We start from the raw sequence: 22,804 nt of genomic DNA, 5'->3' as shown, positions 1-22,804 counted from the left end.
GAGCCCGCGTCCAGAATCTGGGACCTGAGTGCTGACCGTGGAGAAGCCCACCCCGACCTCAGGGGACACCCAGTGCAGCTGCAGGCCACGCACGTGCTGTGTGGACTGGCCCTGGGTTCCCTGTGTCTCTGAGACACAAATGAATTTGCTGTTCGGACTCGGGTCCCATGATGCGTGTATTCCAAAATCCAAAATCTGAAACACTTCCGGTGGCAGGCATTTGGGGTCGGGGACGCCCAGCTGTGTTTGACAGATACAGATGAGTGTGGGGTGAGGGGAATTGGCTCCCAGCCCTGCGGCGGGGGAGAGGCAGAGCTGGACGTGAGCCGGGGGCGGGCGGCAGCCCCTGTGTGCTGGGAGCGTCAGCGTCCCGGGCCCCAGCAGGGGCTGGGCCTGGGGGCCCCCGGCACCTGTGGGGGTGGAGAAACGAGGCTTGGAGGTGTTGGGAGACTTGTCCAGGGCGGAGGGTTTGTGGGGTACAGACCGGCCTCGGGCCTCAGGAGGCTGCACCGCCACGGTGGGCTCTGTGCCCCACTTCCTGTCTGATCTGGGCCATGCCAGCGTGCTGGCCAGCTGGCGAGAGCAACCCCCAGACCCAGCTGAAGGCCTTGGTGCAGACTGAACTTGGGCCAGGAGCGACACCCCTCCACGGTGCAGCTTAAGGATCCAAGGCCGTGTGTGTGGCAGGAAGAGGAGAGGTCACAGTCACATGTACACCACACACGCAAACTACATGCATGCATGCATGTGCACACCCTGCGCATGCACCACACACGGACACATGCACGCACCATGCAGAACTGCCACGCCACGCGCACGTGTGTGCACACACATTCACAGACACATCATGCCACTTGCACACGCCATGCACAAGGAGACACACCTCGACACATCGCCTGCACCACACACGTGCACACGGCGCACTTGCAGGGCCCGAGACCCTCCCCGTGGGCATCTCACCCCCTCCTTCTCTTGCCGTGTGCTGCTGACCGTGTGCTGCCTGGAGCCCGGGAGTGCCTCGGGCACGCGTGACGGTCGGGAGTGGGGGTGGCGCCGACCCTTCTCTTTCCTTCTCAGTGCCGGTCTGAGCCAGGAGGGAGGGGTCCGTGTGCTCGAGGGACCCACACTGAACACGTGGTGGGGAACGGGCCTGCAAGTCACTGCCCGCGAGGGGTCAGGTCAGGGAGCGCGAGCTGGCGTGGGGTCAGAGGTCGGGGCAGGGGAGGCGGAGGTGGGGGTGGGGCGTCACCGCAGGCTCCTGCCTTGTGCCGCTTGGGAGACGGCACCTTCACTGAGCTATAAGTGGTCGTTTTGTTTCTACTTTATCTTTTTTCAAATGCAGTGACCGGAAAATATCTCCTAAATTGGGAAGGGAAATGAGGCCTAATACAGATTTTATTTTAGCAAACAAGAGAGTCGTGGCTGTGTGGCTCGGACGTAAGCCTTAACGTGACGTTCTCATTAGGGGTCCTGTGGGCAGAGCCAAGCTTGGGGGGCAGGGAGGAGTGGCCTGGAGGGGAGGGGCGGCCTGTAGGGTCCTCCTGTGGGGGGGCTGTAAGGTCTTCCTGTGGGGGGGCCCATGGGGTCCTGTGGGGGGCTGTGGGGTCCTCCTGTGGGGGGGGCTGTGGGGTCCTCCTGGGGGGGGGGCCGTGGGGTCCTCCTGTGGGGGGCTGTGGGGTCCTCCTGTGGGGGGGGCCGTGGGGTCCTCCTGTGGGGGGCCGTGGGGTCCTCCTGTGGGGGGCTGTGGGGTCCTCCTGTGGGGGGGGCTGTGGGGGTCCTCCTGTGGGGGGGGCCGTGGGGTCCTCCTGTGGGGGCCGTGAGGTCCTCCTGTGGGGGGGGGCTGTGGGGTCCTCCTGTGGGGGGGCCTGTGGGGTCCTCCTGTGGGGGGGCCTGTGGGGTCCTCCTGTGGGGGCTGTAGGGTCCTCCTGTGGGGGGCTGTGGGGTCCTCCTGTGGGGGGCTGTGGGGTCCTCCTGTGGGGGCTGTAGGGTCCTCCTGTGGGGGCTGTGGGGTTCTCCTGGGGGGGGACGGCTGCGTCTGGGGAACGGGTGCTTAGTGTGTGTATTTCTTGGGTAGCAGAAAAGTAGCAGAAAATGGCCCGGGTTTGGGTTTCGGTTCCTTCCAGCACATTTGACTCATACTCAGCACTTGTAATGCTCGGTGCAGGAACGGCCAGGGGAAGCCCGCTGGTCACCCCCCAGTACGTTTCCCAGCCCCCTGGGGGGGAGCCAGGCTGTCCCTGGGCGCAGGTGGGACCGGCAGGCTGGCCCAGATACTCCGGGCCGGAGGGCGGGCTCCTCGCCGAGCTGTGGCTTCCAGAAGCTCCTGTAAAAGCTATAAAAACTGAGTCGCAGCCCAGGACAAAGTGAGAGGAATCTGGTTCATGTTCCCTCTGGGGGAGGAGCTGGACCAGTTTTCCTCCCGAGAGTGCAGTCGGGAGTGAGTGTCCATGCTGTGAGAGCCGGGCACGGAGGGCTCACACGGCAGCCCAGGGCTGAGACGGCCCTGCCTCCCTCACTCCCGGGCAGGTGCACACGGGAGGTGTATGTCCATCACGGGGTCACACGGCAGCCCGGGGCTGAGACGGCCCCGCCTCCCTCACTCCCGGGCAGGTGCACATGGGAGGTGTGTGTCCATCACGGGTCACACGGCAGCCCGGGGCTGAGACTGCCCCGCCTCCCTCACTTTGGGCAGGTGCACACGGGAGGTGTGTGTCCATCACGGGGTCACATGGCAGCCCAGGGCTGAGACGGCCCCGCCTCCCTCACTCCCGGGCAGGTGCACACGGGAGGTGTGTGTCCATCACGGGTCACACGGCAGCCCGGGGCTGAGACGGCCCCGCCTCCCTCACTCCCGGGCAGGTGCACACGGGAGGTGTGTGTCCATCACGGGTCACACGGCAGCCCGGGGCTGAGACGGCCCCGCCTCCCTCACTCCCGGGCAGGTGCACACGGGAGGTGTGTGTCCATCACGGGTCACACGGCAGCCTGGGGCTGAGACGGCCCCGCCTCCCTCACTCCCGGGCAGGTGCACATGGGAGGTGTGTGTCCATCACGGGTCACACGGCAGCCCGGGGCTGAGACGGCCCCGCCTCCCTCACTTTGGGCAGGTGCAACATTAACCCCGGGGCCTGGCACCGGGAGCCCCTGAGCTCTGCAGGACCACAGTGGCCAGGCCAGGCCCCGCCCCCTGTCTTTCCCCCTCCTCTCTGAGGATGAGGACGCCGCTGAGGGTTGGCCCAGGCCTGGCCTCAGTCACCGATGGTGGCGTGAAACTCGGACACGGATCCAGCCTCCCTCCGTGGCCAGGAAGAGGGCGCCGACAGCAGAGGGAGGGCAGGCTGGCCCCTCAGCCTGCCGACGTCTCGCTATTCCTGCGTGGCCGAGCCCGTGGACCAGCCCGGGCCAGCACCCACGTGCCCACTGCGTTCCTTGCTTGTTGCCTGTAGCTGGTGCCCAACACGGGAGGTCAGAGGCTGGCGCCCACAGCCCGAGCCTGCCTTCCCAGGGACCTCCGGGTCCATGGAGCCTTCCAACTGTGTTCTGTGGAAACGTCCAGAAACACTGGTGTATTGTAGTTAAGGCCACGTGTCCTGCACGCCCCTTACTCGGGAAGATGTCTGTGGAAGGGTCAGGAGGAGGAAGATGGCCGGCGGGGGCCCCAGGGGCCCGAGCTGCCCCTCACGGAGCTCCCACGTGGAGCAGGTGCTTGGTCCGCCCAGCTGGGCCTCCTGACCCACAGGGCGAGGTGGGACTGTCCCTGCTTGAGCCGCAGCGCCAGAGCCTAGCGCCTCAGGGCCAGGCTGGTCAGAGTAGGCGCCACCGAGCCCTGTCTGACTCCTCCCCGCATGCCTGGAGCAGTGCACGACCCCAGCACCTGACCAGGGCGGCCCTGGAGACTGGTGGTGGAGCAGCAGGGTTGCGGCAGCCCGGGGCCCACCCGGCTGGAGCAGGGGTCACTCTGCTGACCAGCGCCCTAGCCGCCAGCCCCCGGCCTCCTCTGATGGCCAGCAAGCTGAGTTTAGGACTCACGTGGTCTCAGCAGCTGAGCGCTTTTTCCCGAGTAAATTGTGCGTGTAAGAGAGGTTGCTTATTGGGATCCATTTGCTTTGTAAATTCCCACTGGTGGCCCCCCACCAGGAGCTAGCAGGAACGGGGGTGCAGGGGACAGCGCAGGCACAGGCTGTGCTCCCAGCATCCCTGTGCTTCATGTGGTCATGGGGTCCCCAAATCCAGAAAGCCCCACCCCGAGCACAGGGCCGCGCTCGCCGTCCCAGGGCTCCTGTAGCCGTGGAGACCGAGTGGCTCAGCTGTCCCGGGTGTGAGCTCTAAGAGGCCGTTAAGGAGGCACCTGCAGGATGCAGCCAGGGCTGAGCTTGGCCCCCGGCCCCGCCCCGGGAGCACTGGCCGAGCTGGACGCCTCCTGCCGGGCCCCAGCCAGGCCCCCTGCACCTGCTTTGAGTCCCGAGGCCCCGCGCCGTCCTGCCCACCAACCAGAGGCCGCGTTGTGGGGTCTCGCAGGTGCATGGAACTCAGGAGCTCTGTGGGGCCTGACCCCGGGGACGTAAGCTCCTGCTGCAGGGGCGGGGGGGGGGGTCCTCGGCTCCTCCTCTCCCACCCGCGGGCCCTTGGGGCCGCCGGGCACACGGGTGCCTCCTGCCCTGGAGGGACCCACACAGAACCCGGAACCGCCTCCCCGTCCCCTCCCCAGCGGGCTGGCCTTGTCCCCTGTTCTCCATTCTTCCCCAGATGTGGGCTGAGGCTTCCCACGTCTCCCTGGCCCTCCTGGGTCCCCCACCCCCGGGCTGTGTGCTCTCCCCTCCCCCGCTGTCGGCTGATTTCCTCCTCTGCTCGGCTGAATGCCAGCGTGTTGTTCCCAATAAAAACGGTGAAGCCGTTTTCCTCCCATGAGCCTTTTATGGAAATGCAGCTCCCGGGCTGCTCTTATCAATCCTGGAGCCCACAACTGCTCCCTGGCTGTGAAAGCCTGGCGAATCCTCGGAAAAACGCAGGAAATCGGGAAGAAAATAAGACAGCCCCGCAGCCAGAGGGGCCGGCACCAGCACGCAGGGCCTCCTGGGCGCGTGTGCTGTGCGGGAGCACGTGTGCTGTGGGTGTGCACGTGTGGTGTGCGCGTGTGCTGTGCGGGTGTGCACGTGTGCTGTGCGTGTGCGCGTGTGCTGTGGGTGTGCTGTGTGTGCGCGTGTGCTGTGGGTGTGCCCATGTGCTGTGCGTGTGTGCTGTGCGTGTGCGTGTGTGCTGTGCGTGTGCACGTGTGCTGTGCGGGTGCTGTGCGGGTATGCACGTGTGCTGTGCGTGTGCGCGTGTGCTGTGCGTGTGCTGTGCGGGTGTGCTGTGTGTGTGCGTGTGTGCTGTGCGTGTGCGCATGTGCTGTGCGGGTGTGCTGTGTGTGTGCACGTGTGCTGTGTGTGTGCGCGTGTGCTGTGCGTGTGCGCGTGTGCTGTGTGTGTGTGCGTGTGCTGTGTGTGCGTGTGCTGTGTGTGTGCGCGTGTGCTGTGCGTGTGCACGTGTGCTGTGTGTGTGTGCGTGTGCTGTGTGTGCGTGTGTGCTGTGTGTGCGTGTGCTGTGTGTGTGTGTGCGTGTGCTGTGTGTGTGTGCGTGTGCTGTGTGTGTGCACGTGTGCTGTGCGCACACACGTGTGCTGTGTGGGGATGTGCACGCGTGTCCGTGTAGCCAGCTTCTCTTGCCCAGTTTGTACCCTGATGAGTTCCACGCTGCGCTGCGCCAGCAGCCGTTTCCAAGACAGCATTGACACACCGCGTTCCAAACCCGGTTCTGCGCCAACGGGGAGTCCTGCCGCCTCACCGTTTACCAGGGCTTCGCTGCGTCCCGGATCCGACGCGGGAGGAGCGCCCCGGGGGCCAGGGCACTGACCGCTCTGTTAGTGACCGCCAGCTGCCACGCTGCGGCCAGAGGGCTCCTGGGAGTCCCAGGATGGCTTGGCCCTATGGAGATGCATCCTTCTTTTAAAAAAGATTTATCTATTTATTTGAAAGACAGAGAGAGAGAGAGAGAGAGAGAGAGAGATCTTCCATCTGCTGGTTCACTCCCCAAATGGCTGCAACAGCCAGGGCTGGGCCAGGCGGAAGCCGGGAGCCAGGAGCTCCATCCTGGTCTCCCAGGCGGTGCAGGGCCCAGCACCTGGGCCGTCCTCCACTGCTTTCCCGGATGCCTTAGCAGGGAGCTGGGTCAGAAGCGGAGCCGCCGGGACTCCGCCTGGCACTCAGCGGTTTGCCGGTGTCGTGGCTGCACCCACCGCTGTGCGTGTTGTTACCGCGCCCTGAGGGCCGAGTGTGCCCCCGTCCCCACTCCTCCCTCGGCGAGGTCCTCGTACCCCGGCGGCCGTGCCGTCAGCGTGTTTGAGCCGAACTCTCTCGGTGCCGGCAGCAGGTTCGCGGGCAGCCACAGCGAGGACACAGAGCCGCTGGGGCCCCTCACCCGGCCTCTCCCAGGGACAGCGTCTCGCAAAGCCGTGCTGCAGGCTGGAGGACCCCCCACCCCCCACCCCGGCTCGCTGCTGCCCCGATTTCTGGAACCCTTCTGAGTGTGCGTTTGCTTCCACGCAGCGCGGTCGCTGTGCAGGTTCCCTCCCACAGGGAAGCTCGCATAACCACACCCACCACACGTGCCCGCTGCCCCAGCCCCAGCTGCTGGCGGCCGTCAGTCCCGCCTCCCTCGCTGAAATTCTGTCCCGAGGACGTGAGGTTAGCAGGGTGGTGCCGTGTGGAAGCTTCGCCATTGACTTCTCCCACCTGGCAGAGTGCCACGGGGCTCCGTCCGGGCGGCTGCGGGTCTGAGTGACGTCCAGGGAATGGGTGTGGCCGTGTCCCCTCCCCCACTGCGGGGTCTCCTGGCACTCCCTCCATCCGGCTCTGCCGACTGCCGATTGATATCCCTCGCGTTTGCCTTCCATCTCTTGGAGCCTGGTCTGGCTGTTTGTGAGACCCAGGACCCCTGGTTTTGGGGGGTAGGGGGAGGTTTCTGTAATGAGCCTCATCATCAACTCATCAAGTTACAAGAGTGAATGAGAGGCCGGCGCTGTGGCGTAACGGGTAAAGCCGCTGCCTGCACTGCTGGCATCCCATGTGGGCGCCGGTTTGAGTCCCGGCTGCTCCACTTCCAATCCAGCTCCCTGCTGTGGCCTGGGAAAGCAGTGGAAGATGACCCAAGTCCTCCACCCATGTGGGAGACCCAGAAGAAGCTCCTGGCGCCTGGCTTCGGATCGGTGCAGCTCCAGCCGTTACAGCCATTTGGGGAGCGAACCAGAGGATGGAAGATCTCTTTCTCTCTCTGTAACTCTGCCTCTCAAATAAATAAATCTTACCAAAAAAAGTAAATGACACCGTGACGAAGGACTTGGCGGGTGAGAGCGGTGGTCCCTCCGGCCGTGAGGCCAGCTGGGAGGGGCAGGGCCCGGGCCCCAGGCACCCAGATGGAGGGAGAGGTCCTCCCTCCGCTCGCCCGGGCGGCGGCCGTGTACAGTCACCTGGGAGGACTGGGGTGAGGAAGACTGCTCGAGATTCGGCTCTCAGAAAGCAGCCGGACGCAGGAGACGACAGCGGCGCAGTCATGTGTGCCCGGTGGCCGCCCGCAGCACGGCCTGCCCCGCACAGGTGGCCTCAGAGCAGCTTTGAAAGGTGATGGGGACGTGCTCCGTGGTTTGCAGAGGGCTCAGCCGGCCTGGCCTCCCAGCCCTGCGCTGGCCTTGTCAGCCTGGCTTCCCAGGGCTGTGGCTGCACCGGCTGGGGGTGGGGGCGTCGCCAACCTTCCCTGCCCCCGCCAGCTCCGCCCACGCGCTTCCTCTGTGCCACTGGGCTTTGTTCCTTCCCGAGCCCTGATTGCCATCCGGCCTTCCGATGTGAACAGGACGCCGGCATCTAGAAGAAACCGCCGTGGCCGCCAGCCGCTGGCTTCACGCCAGTCCGGGCCAGACCCTGCCCCAGCGAGAGATTTTCCCAGCAGCTGCAGGGCCTTGGACAGCAGTGGAGCAGCGCCCTGGGGGTCTCCTCTCCCTGTCCAGGGACTGGCGCTCAACCCAGACCTGGAGGGGCGGGGGGCTGCCACACTCTGCCCCCTGGCAGCAGCTCTCCTGCCGGCTCCCTCCTGCTCCGCCGAGGGCGTCGCCTCCTGCCCAGCCCTGGGCTTCCAGGCTTGGACTCAACAGAAGCCGACACGAAAGGGCAGCTGGGCAGAGACCTGAGTGGGCACCGTCACACCAGAGCCCGAATCAGGCCTGTGCCGAGTTCTGCTCCCTGTGTCCATCCTGGCTGCTCCGTGGCCTGGTTGCCCACTGCAAACTGCCCTCTGCGGGAGCCCAGCTCGTGCTGTGCCCCGGGCAGCGAGGAGGCCCAGCCCTGGGCAGTCCTCCTGCTGTGGCCCCTTGGTCACCTGCCTGGAAAAGGGAACGGCGGAGAGCAGAGAGCAGATGATGGGTATGAAAGACCAGCTTTTCTGAAGCTTCCTTGTTCTCCAGGTTGCAAACACGCGTGTGAGCTGTGTCTGGAAGGGGCGTGCAGCTTTACATACATGCTGGAAAAGTCAGAGGTGCACGGGACAGAGCGGAGCTCAGCCCCCTGTCCAGCCAGCATGGCGACACTCGGCCACCGCGTCCAGGAGCAGCCTGGGCGGCGGGCAGGATGGACCGTGGGCATGAACACAGGTGGACCAGGACGCACAGACGGGCCTAGGGGGCCGGGGCTCTGGGGTGTGGTGTGCTCCAGCCCCTTCCCTTCCTAGTGCCGGGGTCAGAGCCGGCCCCGGCCACAGCATCCTGGCATTGTAGGAATACGGCCCCTTGTGGTGTGCCACTGCCCCAGACCGCCCTAAGCCCAGAACACGGGCTCCTGCAGCTCCCCGCTGGGCCTCTCGGATCCCAGGAAATGCAGACGGTCCAGCCAGGAAGCCCGGAGCTTCGGCGACCTTGGGGGTCAGGAGAGGGGCAGGTGGCAGCTGAGGGGACGCGGACACCAAGGGGAGCCTGAAATCCAGCAGTGAGGCCCCGCCCTCCAGGAAGGAGGGGGAACCTTCCTGGAGGCCCCACAGCCCCGCCTCCGCGGGAGGGGCCGCCCCAGGTTTCCACTGAGGACACGTGTCGCCCCCAGGACGTCTCCGCTGCCTGTTCCTCCTGGGGTCTCTCCCAGCCCCGCCGCACACTTTGCGTGGGAGTGACACAGCCACGTGCCGGGCGGAGGCCTGGGAGCACCGGGGAACTTGGGGCCCTCATATCCTGTGCCGTGGGCTTACAGGAAGTGCCAAGCCCGGCCACGGCCACACCTCCTTCCCCGGACCTGGAGAGCCCAGCCCACTGCTGGGCACAGCGTGGGGTCTGATACTGGGCGGTGACTGCTCCCTGTGGCAGAGCCGCGGCGCCCAGCGCTGGAGTGAGGTCTTGCAAGAGGCCGCGGGCTGGGCAGCCGCGCGTGGGAAGCCTCTCTGCTCTGTGCGGTGCTGGCCGCCGGCCCCGGTTCCTCGCTGTGGCTGCAAGAGGCGGACAGTCTGTCTGTCCTGCTGAGCCGAGGAAAGCCGTGGCCAGGAGGGCAGCCGTGGTCAGGCGCTGCCAGTCCCAGGAAGCCAGGGCGGCCGGCTGTCCCCACGGCAGCCCCTCCCCCCACTCTGTGCAGTCACTTCCTGGGGGATGGGCATGGTCACTGCTGACGGCCAGGACCCGCGTCTCTCGCTGAAGTTCGCAGTTCGCGGGAGGGAGTGTGACCGGGCCGTCGTCGTGGGCGGGGCTGGGGCCGCCGGCAGCCTGGGCACACGCATGGCACCAGCTCCCCGGTCATAGCAGGCGCAGGCTGGTCACTGCGGCCCCCCCGAGTCTCACTCCTGAATCCCCACGGGGAAGGGGAGCCCCAGGGGGTCCCAGCCCGGCCGCGTGACTGCCGGGGCAGGAGGCTGCGACCCTGCAGAGCCCTCGCTGCTGCTGTGCGACAGTGGCCGCGGTGCGCGGAGCCGGGGTGGCAGGGACGCTGGGCTCTCCTGTCCTTTGATTGACAGATGCCGCTCGCTCTGAGTGCAGGCCCCTCCGGGCCGCCGTCGGAAGGTCCAGGGCGTCGCAGTCCCTCTCAGACGAGGCCGGGCGTCCAGCCAGACACTGCACTAGGTGGCTACTCGGAGCGCCCTGGAGGCCGCGTCCAGGTCACCGGACTTTAGGGGCCAGCGGGAACCGTGCGATCTCTGGCCTTTGAGACGTCATAGAAGTGAATTTTGTGCTGAGTCAGCCCCGCTCCTAAAGAGTCTGAGTCCCTCCCTGCTGTCCTGAGGCCACAGAGCTAGGTGGTCAGACGTGGGCGGGGTCGAGGCAGGTGGGCGGGCCGATGCAAGTGGGCGGGGCCGATGCAGGTGGGCGGGGCCGAGGCGGATGGATGGGACTGAAGTGGATGTGGGTGGGAGCCAAGGCAGATGTGGCGGAGCTGAGGCAGATGTGGGCGGGGCTGAGGCAGATGGGTGGGCGGGACTGAGGTAGATGTGGGCGGGGCAGAGGCAGTTGTGGCCGACAACCCATTTGCAGAGTGGTGAACTGAGGCCACGGCCAGGAACAGAAACCAGGGACAAAAGCAGTGACTGGTTAAGCTCAGGACCTCGACCCCCGACCCGTGGCCTTGTCTAGAACATAGCCCGGTATCCACAAGGCGCTACTCTGAACACACGGTGGAGGAACTGAACACGTGGGCCTCGCGGGGGTCGCGGTCAGCCTGCGGTCCAGCTGGGCTCGTCCCGGGCACTGGTGCGTCCTTGGGCGCCTCAGCCTCCTGCACGATGTCCCAGGACTGCAGGTGCCTGGTCTCACACGGGCAGCACGGGGGCTCCCAGACAAGGAAGTCCCCCTGGGGGCCCCCGCGTTTCCCGCGGAGCAGCCAACAGCGCTGCCGCCCCCTCAGGCCTGGGCTCAGCGTCTCGGCCGCGTGGAGAGGCGGGGTCTGCGCCCAAGCCCCTGGAGCCGGGTGGCCGTAGCACGCCTGTGTTCCCTCAGCCTTGCTGCCTCCGCGGCTCTTGTCTAAATCTCAATTGAATCTGCGTTCGCTCGCCTCCTTTGTTTCTGGATAAAGGGTTTGCAGCATGAGTCAGCGCGTGGACGGAGAGGCCTGTGCCCTCCCGCTGGCCGCAGCCGCCGCCCCCTCTCCCCCAGTCACGGGTGGGCTCTGGGCACCACCGCATGCCCCGCCCCATCTGCCTCGGCCCCGCCCACACCTGCTCCCCCCACCCAAGGTGGATTCACACCGCAGAGGCGCGTCCTGGCTCCCAGGTGTAAGGTGACCCCGTGTCAGGGGTGGACGAGGGGCCTGGGGAGGGCGTGCAGGAAGCAGTGGCCGGGGGAACCGAGTCCTGGACCTATGCCGGCCATCAGTCCTCCCAAAGGCGGTGGGCTCTGCGCTCCAAGACCCCCGGGCAGCCCCGGCTCTGGGCCTGCATAAACCCATCTGTCTTCCTGCCTGGGAGGCCAGGGCCCTGGCGACAAGGCTGGCCGGCCCGGAGGACTCGGCAAACATCGGGCCCTGAGCGGTGGGCATATCTCCCGCGACCGGCTCTCAGGCCGAGCCTGGCAGCAGGCGCCCTCCCCAGCACTCCCCAGTGACAAGGTACCTTGGCAGGTGACTCCGGGGTTTCGAGAAGTCACGATTTCGCGCAGGAGTGAGTGTGGAGGCAGGGAGAGCCCACAGGGGAAACGGGCATCGTTTAAAAACGCGGCATTTCAGTTTACAAAGACGAGAGTTAAGAAGAAAGACAAAGAGCCTCCTTGCAGAATCAGAAACCTTGTTGTTCTTGCTGTTGAAGATTTATTTATTTATTTGAAAGGCAGAGTTACAGAGAGGCAGAGGCAGGAGAGAGAGAGAGAGAGAGAGAGAGAGAGAGAGGTCTTCCATCCACTGGTTCACTCTGCAAATGGCCACAATGGCCAGAGCTGGGCTGATCCGAAGCCAGGAGCCAGGAGCTTCTTGCAGGTCTCCCACGTGGGTGCAAGGGCTCAAGGACTTGGGCATCTTCTACTGCTTTCCCAGGCCACAGCAGAGAGCTGGATCAGAGATAGAGCAGCCGGGACTTGAACCGGCACCCATATGGGATGCTGGCACTGCAGGCAGCGGCTTCACCCACTATGCCATAGCACCAGCCCGAAACTGTTGTTTTTAAAGATTTATGTACTTGAAAGTTACAGAGAGGGAGAGAGAGAGACAGAAAGAAAGAGAAAGAGGTCTTCCGCCTGCTGGTTCACTCCCCTGATGGCCGCACGGCCAGGCTGGGCCAGACTGAACCCAGAAGAGCCAACCAGGCTCTGCGGAGAAAGTGGCACCGTCGGAGCGTGTGGTGGGGACAGGGGAGGCTGCAGCACTGGGTCGGGCGTCACCAGGGCTGTGAGGGGGCGTGGATGCCACAGAGGTCAGGGACCAGACGACGGGTGGCACCGGCGCACCTGCCCGGCAGCCGTGCTGCAGGAGCCAAGGGGAGCGACAGACCAGCACACACAGGCGCGTGGTTTGTCTCTCTCCGCCCCCACCACAGCACACGGGAAATGGTATTAGTCACAGAAAGCCTCGGCGTGTGGAGGAAAAAGTCTGTTTCCTTTGTTTCACTGTTTCTAAATAAAGGAGGAAGCTGTGGAAAACCAGTGTGCTGGGCACTGGAATATAGCTGCCCCTCAGGCTGGCTCCCCGCCCAGAGCCCAGGGCCCGCGCTCATCAGCAAAGAGCACTGCGGGGCCGGCACTGTGGCGTAGTGGGTAAAGCCACCACCTGCAGTGCCGGCATCCCATGTGGGCGCCAGTTCAAGCCCTGGCTGCTCCACTTCCCATCCAGCTCTCTGCTATGGCCTGAGAGAGCAGAAGATGCCCCAAGTCCTTGGGGCCCTGCACCCGTGTGGGAGACCTGGAGGAAGCTCCTGGCTTTGGATCAGCCCAGCTCCGGCTGTCGTGGCCATCTGGGGAGTGAACCAGTGGATGGAAGACCTCTCTCTCTGTGTCTCTCCCTCTGTCTGTAACTCTGCCTCTCAAATAAATAAAATAAATCTTTTTAAAAAATTTAAAAGGGCACTGCAGCCACAAGGCACGGGCACGGCTCTGTCATGTGCCATCCCATGCACGGTGCAGTCCAGTGGAACCTTACCTGAGCAGGACACGTCCCAGGATGCCCCGTGGGCGCCTGGAGCAGGGGGTGTCACAAACCTATGCCGACCGTGTGACTGTCTCAGCCCTGCAGGTGCATTCTGTGGGAAAGTTCACCTGTAACTTAGGCACAGCTCAAGGTTAGGGACAGTACTGAGAATGACTCTAATGGTGGCTTGATGACATTGCCAGCGCCGTGAGTGCTTTGCCATCACAGTGTGGCAGCATTAGGGTTGCTTGGTTACGGGCCCTGTGACACTGCCGCAGCTCACCGGCCGCCATGTGCAGAACATGCGGGAACACGTGTGTGCACACGTCGCGCAGAGAGGGGATGCCTGTCCCAGCCTGGACACGAGACGCAGCCGGAGGTTTCCTCACGGCACCTCATGGCTCGTTTCTGTCCCGTGCTTCCAGATCGCTGGGCAGTGGGGCCCTGTTTGGGGCAGGGGCGGGCGGCTGCTGTGCTTGGAACCCCCTCCCTGGGGGATTCTGGAGCCCAGATGTGCAGCCGGGACCCCCGGGGCCGAAGGCGCTGACGCCAGCCACAGGCTGTCGTGTGCTCGGTGCCTCGGCCGAGTGTGTGGCTTCCCATGGACTCCGAGGACTGACGGCTGCTTTGTGGTCTCTCTGGTCCCTCCCCGATTGTCTCAGTCCCGCGGTCCCCAGATGCCGACGCCGTGAGGCAGTCTGTGCGGAGTTAATGAACTTGAACCTGTCTTTCTCATACCACGGTCCCAGGAGGCCACTGCAGAGGGGCTGTGATGTGTACACGATGCCCAGGCTGTCAGTCCTGCCTCACACGTTACGAGTGACAGGCCACCCACAGGGGACGCAGTCGGAGCCACAGAAACAGACAAGACGGGTGTGCCGCACCCAGTGCCCGATGCGCCGGGCGGCCGGCCCCTCCCCCACGCCGCCTCACCACGTGCGGCTCCTCTGTGTTGCAGGTGGTTTTCAGCAGGTACTGCAACTCCAGTGACATCATGGACCTGTTCTGCATCGCCACCGGCCTGCCTCGGTGAGTGGCCCCCGCCGGCCCCACGCCCGGGCATCCCTGGGAAAGCTGTGTACGAGAGGGGGTCTAGGAGGGCCTGGGGGCTCACCCTCTGCACCGGAGCTCTTCCAAGTCAATAAAGCAAACGCCAGAGGAAGCTGGCCCAGGCCCCGCCCACTGCAGGGGGTAGGGGAGGGTGGGGTTCAGCAGGGTCACCTCTGAAGGTCGCGGGGCTCTTGCCTTTCGCTGGCCGGCTCCCCTTGGAGAAGAGAGGGTGGCTGTGCTGGGATCCGGTCCCCAGAGCATCTCTCACCCAAAAATCCAAACTGAAGCTTTCTGAGTGCTGGGCTGACCCTGCAAGTGGGGAATCCCCGCCTGACCGCGGGTAGCGCGGTGCAGTCAGCACGCAGGGCACTGAAGCGAGTGGCAGCCTTAGCTGCCAGCTGACAGCCACAGGTGAGGGCCGGCTTCGGCACAGCCGTGCAGACATCGTGTGGATGCCACACCTCAGAGCACCGGGGACCTGGGGCCGAGTCCAGCTCCGCCTCTGGTTCCGGCTTCCTGCGGGTGCACACGCCGGCACGTGACGGCTCGGGCGCTTCCGTCCCTGCCTCCCACGAGGAGACCCAGCGCCAGTTCAGAGCTCCTGGCTGCAGCCTGGCCCGGCTCCAGCTGTTGCAGGCATTTGGTGAATGAACCAGCAATGGAGGATCGATCTCTCTCTCTCTCTCTCTCTCTCTCTCTCTGCAGTTCAAAGCGAAACAAGTAATAAATAGATGGTGTTTTTGAAACATAACTGAGTTTCATGTTTAGACTCGGGTCCCTCCCTGACACCTGTGGATGTGTATCAGCAAATACTCCAAAGTCCGGGAGAAAAACCCCGGATGCTCTGATCCCGAGCGTTTTGGACGAAGGGCACTGGGCCGTATCAGCTTCTAACTCTGAATGTAAAGGGCGCCCAGGACCGGGTGGGCCCGGCCTTTCGTGAGAGTTAGGGTCAGGGTGGGGAAGGCAGGAGGCAGGGTCGGGCGGGGAGCTGCTCACAGGCAGGTGAGCCGAGCTCGGGGCCGGGGGGATGGGGGGGACGCAGGCCTGGGTGCAGGGGCGGCAGGGCCCCCAGCCCCCGGGGGGTGCGCCTGGCAGCACCCCTCCCGCCGCGCTCAGAACCACGCTCCGGCTCCGGCTGAGCCCCCCCGCACAGGTGTGGAGGCCGGGCAGCTCGGCTCCTGAGGGCCCCGCAGGTGACAGGCTGGGGCAGGGCTGTCTGTGGGGGCCCTGGAGGCCCTGCCCCGAGGGAGGTGCTCCCTGTGCCCGCTTGCTCCGGCTCAGTGTTGGGCATCTCCGGGCGCTGAGAGCACAGGCGGCTTCCTGGGGACACCCGGGGGGACGCTGACGTAGTGGCTGTCTTTCAGGAACACCACCATCTCCCTCCTGACCACGGACGACGCCATGGTCTCCATCGACCCCACCATGCCTGCCAACTCCGAGCGGTAAGCGCTGGCGCCCCGCCTCGCTCTGCGTGGGGCCCGGGTGGGCCTGCCCCACCGGCCCTGGGAGGGTGTCTGTGGCCGGTCTTTACGTGCCCCCCCCCACTCTGCGTGGGGTCCAGGGCCCCTGACGAGACATTGCACAGGTGGGGAGGCTGAGTGACAGGCGGTAGAGCCAGGCCCCAGGAGACTCCCCGGCCAGAGCCCCGGGGCGGGGGGTGGGGGCCTGGAGTGCTCACACCCCTGAGGCCGGCCCCAGTGTCCCACAGTGAAGTGTGCCGGAAGGTTCTGCACACAGAAGCGGGGAGGCGCGGGGCAGGGAAGGCCCAGGAGGCAGGGACAGCCCCCTGTGCACCCTCCTGGGGATGCGTCGGGTGGCGAGGCCGCCCTGTGGCCGGAGGAAGGCCGCCGAGCAGGGCCTGGCAGGTTGGCGGCCCCTCGGAGGTGTCCACCCCGCAGGTGTGGCTGGGCGAGGCGAGCCGTGGGCCATGGGCTGCCTGCTGCCCCTGCTTCTCGCTGGCCTGCCCTCTGCTCTGGGGACATCCGACAGCCTGAGCCCCGGGAGAAAGCTGGCACCAGGTGGCCCTCGCGTGCCCGTAGCTGCCCTGACAGGGTGGGCTGGAACCCCCACCACCGAGGCTTATGTCCCAGGAGCCACCCTGTGGCCTGGCCTCGTGGTGCGCCCCCCCCCCCGCCTGATGGGGGGGGGGCGCTGCTCGCCAACCACACGGCGGTGCTGCTGTGGCTTCGGCGCAGGGACTCTGTCTGCAGAGGACAAGCCGGGCAGGCCCGGGGGCGGCTCACCTTGGCCCCCCACCTCGCCGGCCCCTTAGCAAGACAAAGCCCGCCCAGCCCAAGGGTCCTGAGACAGAGAGACGGGGTGGGAGGGAGTGGGAGCCAGGGACAGACAGCGTGGGATAGGCTGGGGTGCGGAAACAGCTGGGGTGTCCTGGGTGGGTGACACAGACACAGACGGGTGCTGCAGGCATGGACGTGGCCCCGAGTGCGGCGTGGGTGTGGACAGATGGGACGAAAGCTCAGGGGCGCCTGGGGCCCCCTAGGGGTCTCTTCTCTGCCCTCTGCCCTCTGCCCTCTGCCCTCTCCCTGCAGCCTTGCCTCCTGCTCCCCAGGTCCGCCCTGCCCCTGAGTCTCAGTCCCCTCCACAGCCTTGCCCCACTGCTCTGCAGGCCCCGCCTGCCCTCCAGCTGCCCGGCTCTGGCTGCAGCCGGCATCCCGCCATGGTCCCCGCTTCCACAGGGCACCCTCTGCTAGGGCGAGGGACATCGGGAGCTGGGTGGGGGGCTGCTCGAGGCCCACCTTGTGTGGCAGCACCACCCTCATGTCCAGGGAGGGTCCTGCAGCTCCAGAAGAGATGGCCTGGGAACCAGGCGCCGCCTGCGTGTGCTGACAGGCACCTGCCACTCACACACCACGAGTGCCACGGCCACGCCCCTCTCAGCTCCGTGTGGATGAGAACCCCCATGCAGATGTCCAGGCCTTGCCTGGGACCTAATCCAGCTCTCAGAGGAAAAGCCTGGGAAACACAAGGGAGCCCTGGACCCAGGAGGACAGCCCCGCCCACAGCCCCGCCCACAGCCCCGCCTCCGCTTCCCGGAGGTTTGGCACAGAGGCTCCACCTCGCCCCTGCCATGGACCTGGGACGGCCCCGTGTGCTGGGTGCGCTGGGTGCGCCACGTGGCTGGTGGAGCCGTGGCCCCCAAGGGCCTGGACAGGGCCGTCTGCAGCACCTGCGTTGGGCTTTTCTCGACACCGCCTCCCGGCCGCAGGGGCTCTGGTCCGAGCACCTCCAGCCGTCGTGTGGTGTCCTCAGCGGCCCTGTCTCCCAGGGAGACCTTCTGCTTCCTCCCTGCTCACCTCAAACCCCAGTCCTGGCATCTGGCACCTCCCTGCGGGCGCGGCTAAACCCAGCGCCGGGCTCCCCGCTCAGGGCGCTCCCTGCTTTGTGCCCCGTGTGGAGGACGATGGGACGGAATGGGCCAGTGTGTGCCGGTCAGAGGGGGCCGTGGAGCTGGGGCTGGTCGCACGGGGTGACTGGTGGCCGAGCAGCGCCTGGCTCCTAGTGGCCAGCAGGTGCAGGCAGGCACTTCCTGACCGGCCACACCTGCGGGGCCGGAGCCATGGGCGCGGCATCCTCTTTGGTGGCAGAATGTTCTGGACCCTGGCACGCACGCTCCTTGACCACCCTGCCCCTCCCTTTCTGTCACTGCTGCTTCAGGACCTCTGAGGGGGTCACGGCTCCTCCGGGAGACCCAGTCCAGGCGGTTTCGGCAGTGGCCATGCCCAGCCTGGCACCTGCTGTGCCGTCTCCACCCCCTGAGAGAGGCCTCGGGGCCCAGGCAGCGAGAATGCAGGAATCAGCAGAAGCAGCGAAACTCCGGGTTTTGCTGAGACCCCAGAGAGGCGAGATTTCTGCTCCTTGTGTGGCTCAGCTCAGGAGGCCGGAGCCAGGGTCCCCCAGACGCCGCGGCAGTGGAACGGCCCCGAGAGGCACGGCCACCGGAGCTGGGAGCCGAGGCTGCTGCCCCAGCATCTGGAGCCCCGTCGGCATCCCCGTGTCCGGTGTGGCTGAGGCTGCGCCGTCCCTCTGCCCAGCAGAGCCGGCTGGGCGGTGTCCCCGCTGTGTGTCCCGGGGGAATGCCTGGGGCAGTGCAGGTGCACATGTCCCCGCCCGGCTCCCACCACAAACTCCCACTCCCCGGGGGAGCGTTTGCCACTCACCTTGTGTGGGCTGGGGGAGGGCCCTCGTGTGGGCGGACAGCTGCCTCCAGCTTTGCCCGGCCCAGCAGGAAGGAGAGCGCTGGTCCCCTCCCCCTTCAAAGGCACTAACCCCGTTCTGGGACCCGGCTCTCAAGACCCCATCCAGTCACCTCCCAAAGGCTCCACCCCCAACCTGCCACACAGGGCCCCGATGTGGGGACCCATCTGCCCAACAGGTGCCTTCATTCACCCTGTGCATTTGGGGTGGGGGCCGGCGGGTCTCAGACTTGCAGACCAGAGCAGCAGGGTCCCCCCCGCATGGAGAGGCGCGGGGCTGTTCTGTGTGGGGGCCGCGGGGGCAGGGCATGGGCAGTGAAACCCCGAGGGGACGTGTGAGTGCCAGGGCCTGAGGCTTCCCCGGTACCTGGGTCTCTTCTGAGCCCAGAGGAAGGGGTGCACCTCTGCAGGTGGCCCCCAGGCTGCGGCCGCCCTCGCCCGCCCCCGCAGGTGCAGCATCTGCGTCCAGGTTTCTATTTTACCAAACTGCAGGCTGGAACAGCCAGGAACTGGCCCGAGGGCCCTGTGGGCCCTGCCTCTTCCCTGCCCGTGCCCACTCGGCCCTCCCCGCCTGTCTGCCGGGTGCACGTGCGTGTAACCTCACGTGTGCCCTGCGTGAGGCCCATGCGGCCTCCCATCCACCCCGGGTCTCAAGGCTGACATCATCGAGATGGGACCGAGTTTCCTCCCTGGGGGCTTGGACAGAGCCAGAGAGGGGCAGGCATTGGTGCCCACTCTGACGCAGGGCCTCACTGGAGCGTTACGGGGGAGGCAGCGGTGGTGTGCAGGGTGCACCTGACCCGGCGCCCCTGGGTGCCCTGTCTTCTGTCTTGCAGCACCCCGTACAAGGTGAGGCCCGTGACCGTCAAGCAAGCTTCCGGTAAGGGCCTGCTGGGGCTGAGCGTGTGTCGGGGCCCTGGGCGCCCCCACACCCGGTGTTCCTGCCTCCTCGCAGGTGCTGGGCCCCCACCTTCCCCGGGTTGCTGGAGGCAGCCTGTCCCACCCCGCTATGCCCTGGGCACGTCACACACGGTCGGGGGGTTGCGTATTTAATCACACTCACATGTGACTTATGCATAGTAAAATGCTCCCACCTTCAGGCCCACCGTGAACTCAGTGTCTGGGCGGGATCCCCAGGAGAGAGGTTACGGGGGTGTCACCCCTTCTGTGGCACATGTGAGCCAGGTGTGTGCGGGGTGCGTAGGCGGTGGTGCTTGGGAGGAGCTGCACACCTGGGAGGCCACGTGCACCCCAGCAGGGAGTTGTGGGGCCGCATCCGCCCGACAGGTGCCTGCACGCAGCATTGTGGGGGGCATGGCTACGAGTGTGTGTGGAACTCCGTGTAAGCACTCCACCCACCCGGCACGTGTGCGGGGTCTCCATGCCAGTCTCTGGCCCCCATTCCCACCGCGCTGTCCGTCTTGGTCACTCTGGCCGGGGGGCAGCGATGTGTTTCCTTGGTATTTCCCTGGCGATGGGCGTCGGTCAGTGCTGACCGTTCATCCGGGTCCTCCCACGATGGAGTGTGGCTGAGCTACCTTGCTGCGTGTCCGTGAGCCGTGCGGGGGGCTCACACGCCTGGTCACACGCATGCTGGGAACCTGTTCTCCGACGCTGTCATTCAGGAACCGTGGTTCTGATCCTGATTCTGGTTTATCCCTGGGGTTCTGTGTTTTGGACCCTAAGAAGTCCGCATCGCCCGGAAGTCGTCAGGATGTCAGCTGCTGTGTTTGCCTCCGGGATGCACTGGGTGTTCGTCTCTGGCTGTGGCACGGAAGCCAAAGTTGGTTTTCCGTTGTGAATTTCCGCTTTCCGTCTGTCCACATGGGGGCGTGGAATAGAATCCTGGAGCTGCGGAGCCTGCCTGTGTCTGTGCCTCAGTTTACCCACGGACTCCAGGGGCTGGAATGTTTGTTGTTTTGGTAGAGATGTTAGAATAAAATATGGGTTTAACATATTCTAGTGTAAAAAAAAAGCTTACCAAGCCCTTGACTTAATTGTAAATGGGATTTTTTGCATTACTGATTTTTTTCTGATATATTTGTTTATTTGAAAGGCAGAGGCAGAGAGGGAGAGGGAGGGAGAGAGAGAGAGAGAGAGAGAGAGAGAGAGAGAGAGAGGTCTTCCATCTGCTGGTTCACTCCCCCAGTGGCCACAACAGTCAGGGCTGCCTCATTCCCCAGATGGCGGCAATGGCTGAGACTGGGCCAGGCCAAAGCGAGGAGCCTGGGCTCCATCCGGGTCTCCCAGGCAGGTGCAGGGGCCCCAGCGCTTGGGCCATCGCCCACTGCCTTCCCAGGCCGCGAGCAGGGAGCTGGATGGGAAGTGGAGCGGCCGGGACTGGACGCCGGAGGCAGCGGGGAAGCAGGGGCCCCGCCTGCTGCCCCAGCGCCAGCCCCTTCGCGCTGTCGGAAAACGAGCCCCGTGCTGTTTCCTCGGCTTTTCTCCCGGTGCCTTTGCCCTCCCAGCCTCGCCGGCCGTGGCTTGCTCACTGTCCCACCCCTGCCCCTCCGGGCGCCGTGGACTGGAAGTCCCGTGGCGACTCGAGCGCTGTGCCTGGGGCTTGTGGGTCTGGGGAGGGAGACGCCGGGGTCAGGCTGTCCACTCGGTGTTGCTGGCTGCTCCGCTGCGGGAGAGCCGGTCCCTCCCGGGACTTTGTGTGGCAGCTTTGACCTCTCGGGTGTGGGTCGTCATCTACCCTCGACCTCTGGTCCGCGTCTGCGTGTCCGTCCGTCCAGTAGCGCTGCGTCTTCACTGCTGTGGGTGGGGAGAGTGAATACCTTACGAGCGTCGGCTCTTCCGGTTCACGCGTGTCCTAAACCCCTTACTCGCGTTTCCTTTAACGTCCCTCGAAAATGTGTTTATAAATGCGGGTGGAAAGTTCTGGAATGTGCACTGTTGCTGATTTCATCTCTGAGTAGCACATAATTTCAGTGCTGCTACAGATGGTTTTTTAAGGTTTCAGCCTTGCGCTCGTAGGAAGACTGCGGGCTGAACCGGTCAGGAGGTCCTTTGTGCGCCGCCTCCTCACTCAAACGCCGGCCCCTTGGACGTCTTTCCGCTCTGTTCACGCGTCCCGCTGGGCCAGGCGTCCAGTTCAGCAGAGGACCGGCGCCGGAGCGGAGGTGGATGCTGGTTCTTGGTCTTGGGGGAAGCGGAGGCAGCGTCCCACCCCCAGCTGAGCCCCCGGGGGCTCCCCGCTGCCCCCACCCCCGCAGGCCGACGGCTCCGTTTCCGGTTCGCTGACAACTTTAACTGAAATCGGCCCTGAGTTTCGGCAGCCGGGTTGTCTGTGCCTGATCAACACTGAATCGCGCTGGTGGGTTTTCATTGCTGAGCTGCGTTTGCAGCGTGAACTCCACTTGGCTACGGTGTGTTACCTTCCTGTTTCAGATTCCGTTTTTGGGTATTTCTGTATTACTGAGGGATATTGGCCCACAGCTCTCTCGCGATGTCACCTGGTGTGATGTCACCTGGTGTCTGTCCTGGTGACGCCGGACAAAGCGTGCTGGGACGGGGGCCCTGCTCCTCCCTCCGTGGTCCAGAACCGTCTGTGTGTGGTCGACACTGTTTCTGCCTAAGCGTTTGATGAACTTCGCCAGGGAACCTGGCTGTTCCGGGAGCGCCTGCGTGCGAAGGCCTTGAAGTACCAATTCAGCGTTTTCGATAGAAAGTACGTCCCGGTGGCGGCTCCTCGAGGAAGTCGTGTTCATGTCTGAGCTCCTCTGGGGACTGATCGATTGCTTGATACTTGGAAAGACGCCCTGCTGTTCCTGTCTGCGCCTGGAGGGTCTTCAGGCCCCGCCCCCTCCCCCAGGGTTGTGATTGGCATCTCCCCCTACCCTCTTTGTCCAGTGACTTGATTGGCATCTCCCTTTGTCCAGGGTTTGTGGTTTTGTTTTTTTTTTTTTTTTTTGACAGGCAGAGTGGACAGTGACAGAGAGAGACAGAGAGAAAGGTCTTCCTTTGCCGTTCGTTCACCCTCCAATGGCCACCGTGGCCGGCGTGTTGAGGCCGGTGCACTGTGCTGATCCGATGGCAGGAGCCAGGTACTTCTCCTGGTCTCCCATGGGGTGCAGGGCCCATGGACTTGGGCCATCCTCCACTGCACTCCCGGGCCACAGCAGAGAGCTGGCCTGGAAGAGGGGCAACTGGGACAGAATCCGACGCCCCGACCGGGACTAGAACCCGGTGTGCCGGCGCCGCTAGGCGGAGGATTAGCCTGTTGAGCCGTGGTGCTGGCCTGTCCAGGGTTGTGATTGGCATCCCCCCCCGCACCGTTCGTCCAGGGATTTGCTTGGCATCTCCCTTTGTCCAGGGTTTTGATTGGCATCTCCTTCCCCCGCCCCCTCTGCCAGGGTTTTGATTGGCGTCCGTCCCCCCCAGGCACCCCCCCCCCGTGAGCCTGCCCCCCAGGGAGTCACCAAGTCCATT

General features: G+C 65.1%; 1 protein-coding gene across 4 annotated transcripts in view; it reads left to right on the top strand.

Annotated features, from left to right (window-relative positions):
• PDE9A (phosphodiesterase 9A) overlaps positions 1–22,804 on the top strand; it is an 87,634-nt gene that overhangs the window by 9,991 nt on the left and 54,839 nt on the right. For all 4 annotated transcript variants that reach the window (XM_070071792.2, XM_070071790.2, XM_070071793.2 and 1 more), the window contains exons 2-4: positions 14,062–14,132; positions 15,521–15,598; positions 19,207–19,250. In XM_070071792.2, the coding sequence (XP_069927893.2) occupies positions 14,062–14,132; positions 15,521–15,598; positions 19,207–19,250 (193 nt within the window). The remainder of the gene's footprint in view (positions 1–14,061; positions 14,133–15,520; positions 15,599–19,206; positions 19,251–22,804) is intronic.

The sequence above is a fragment of the Oryctolagus cuniculus genome, chromosome 4 (genome assembly GCF_051225735.1).
Source record: "Oryctolagus cuniculus isolate XC-2025 breed Fujian yellow rabbit chromosome 4, ASM5122573v1, whole genome shotgun sequence".
Lineage (NCBI taxonomy): Eukaryota > Metazoa > Chordata > Mammalia > Lagomorpha > Leporidae > Oryctolagus > Oryctolagus cuniculus.
The sequence above is the reverse complement of the archived record's forward strand: the minus strand, read 5'-3'. Positions and strand labels throughout refer to the sequence as shown.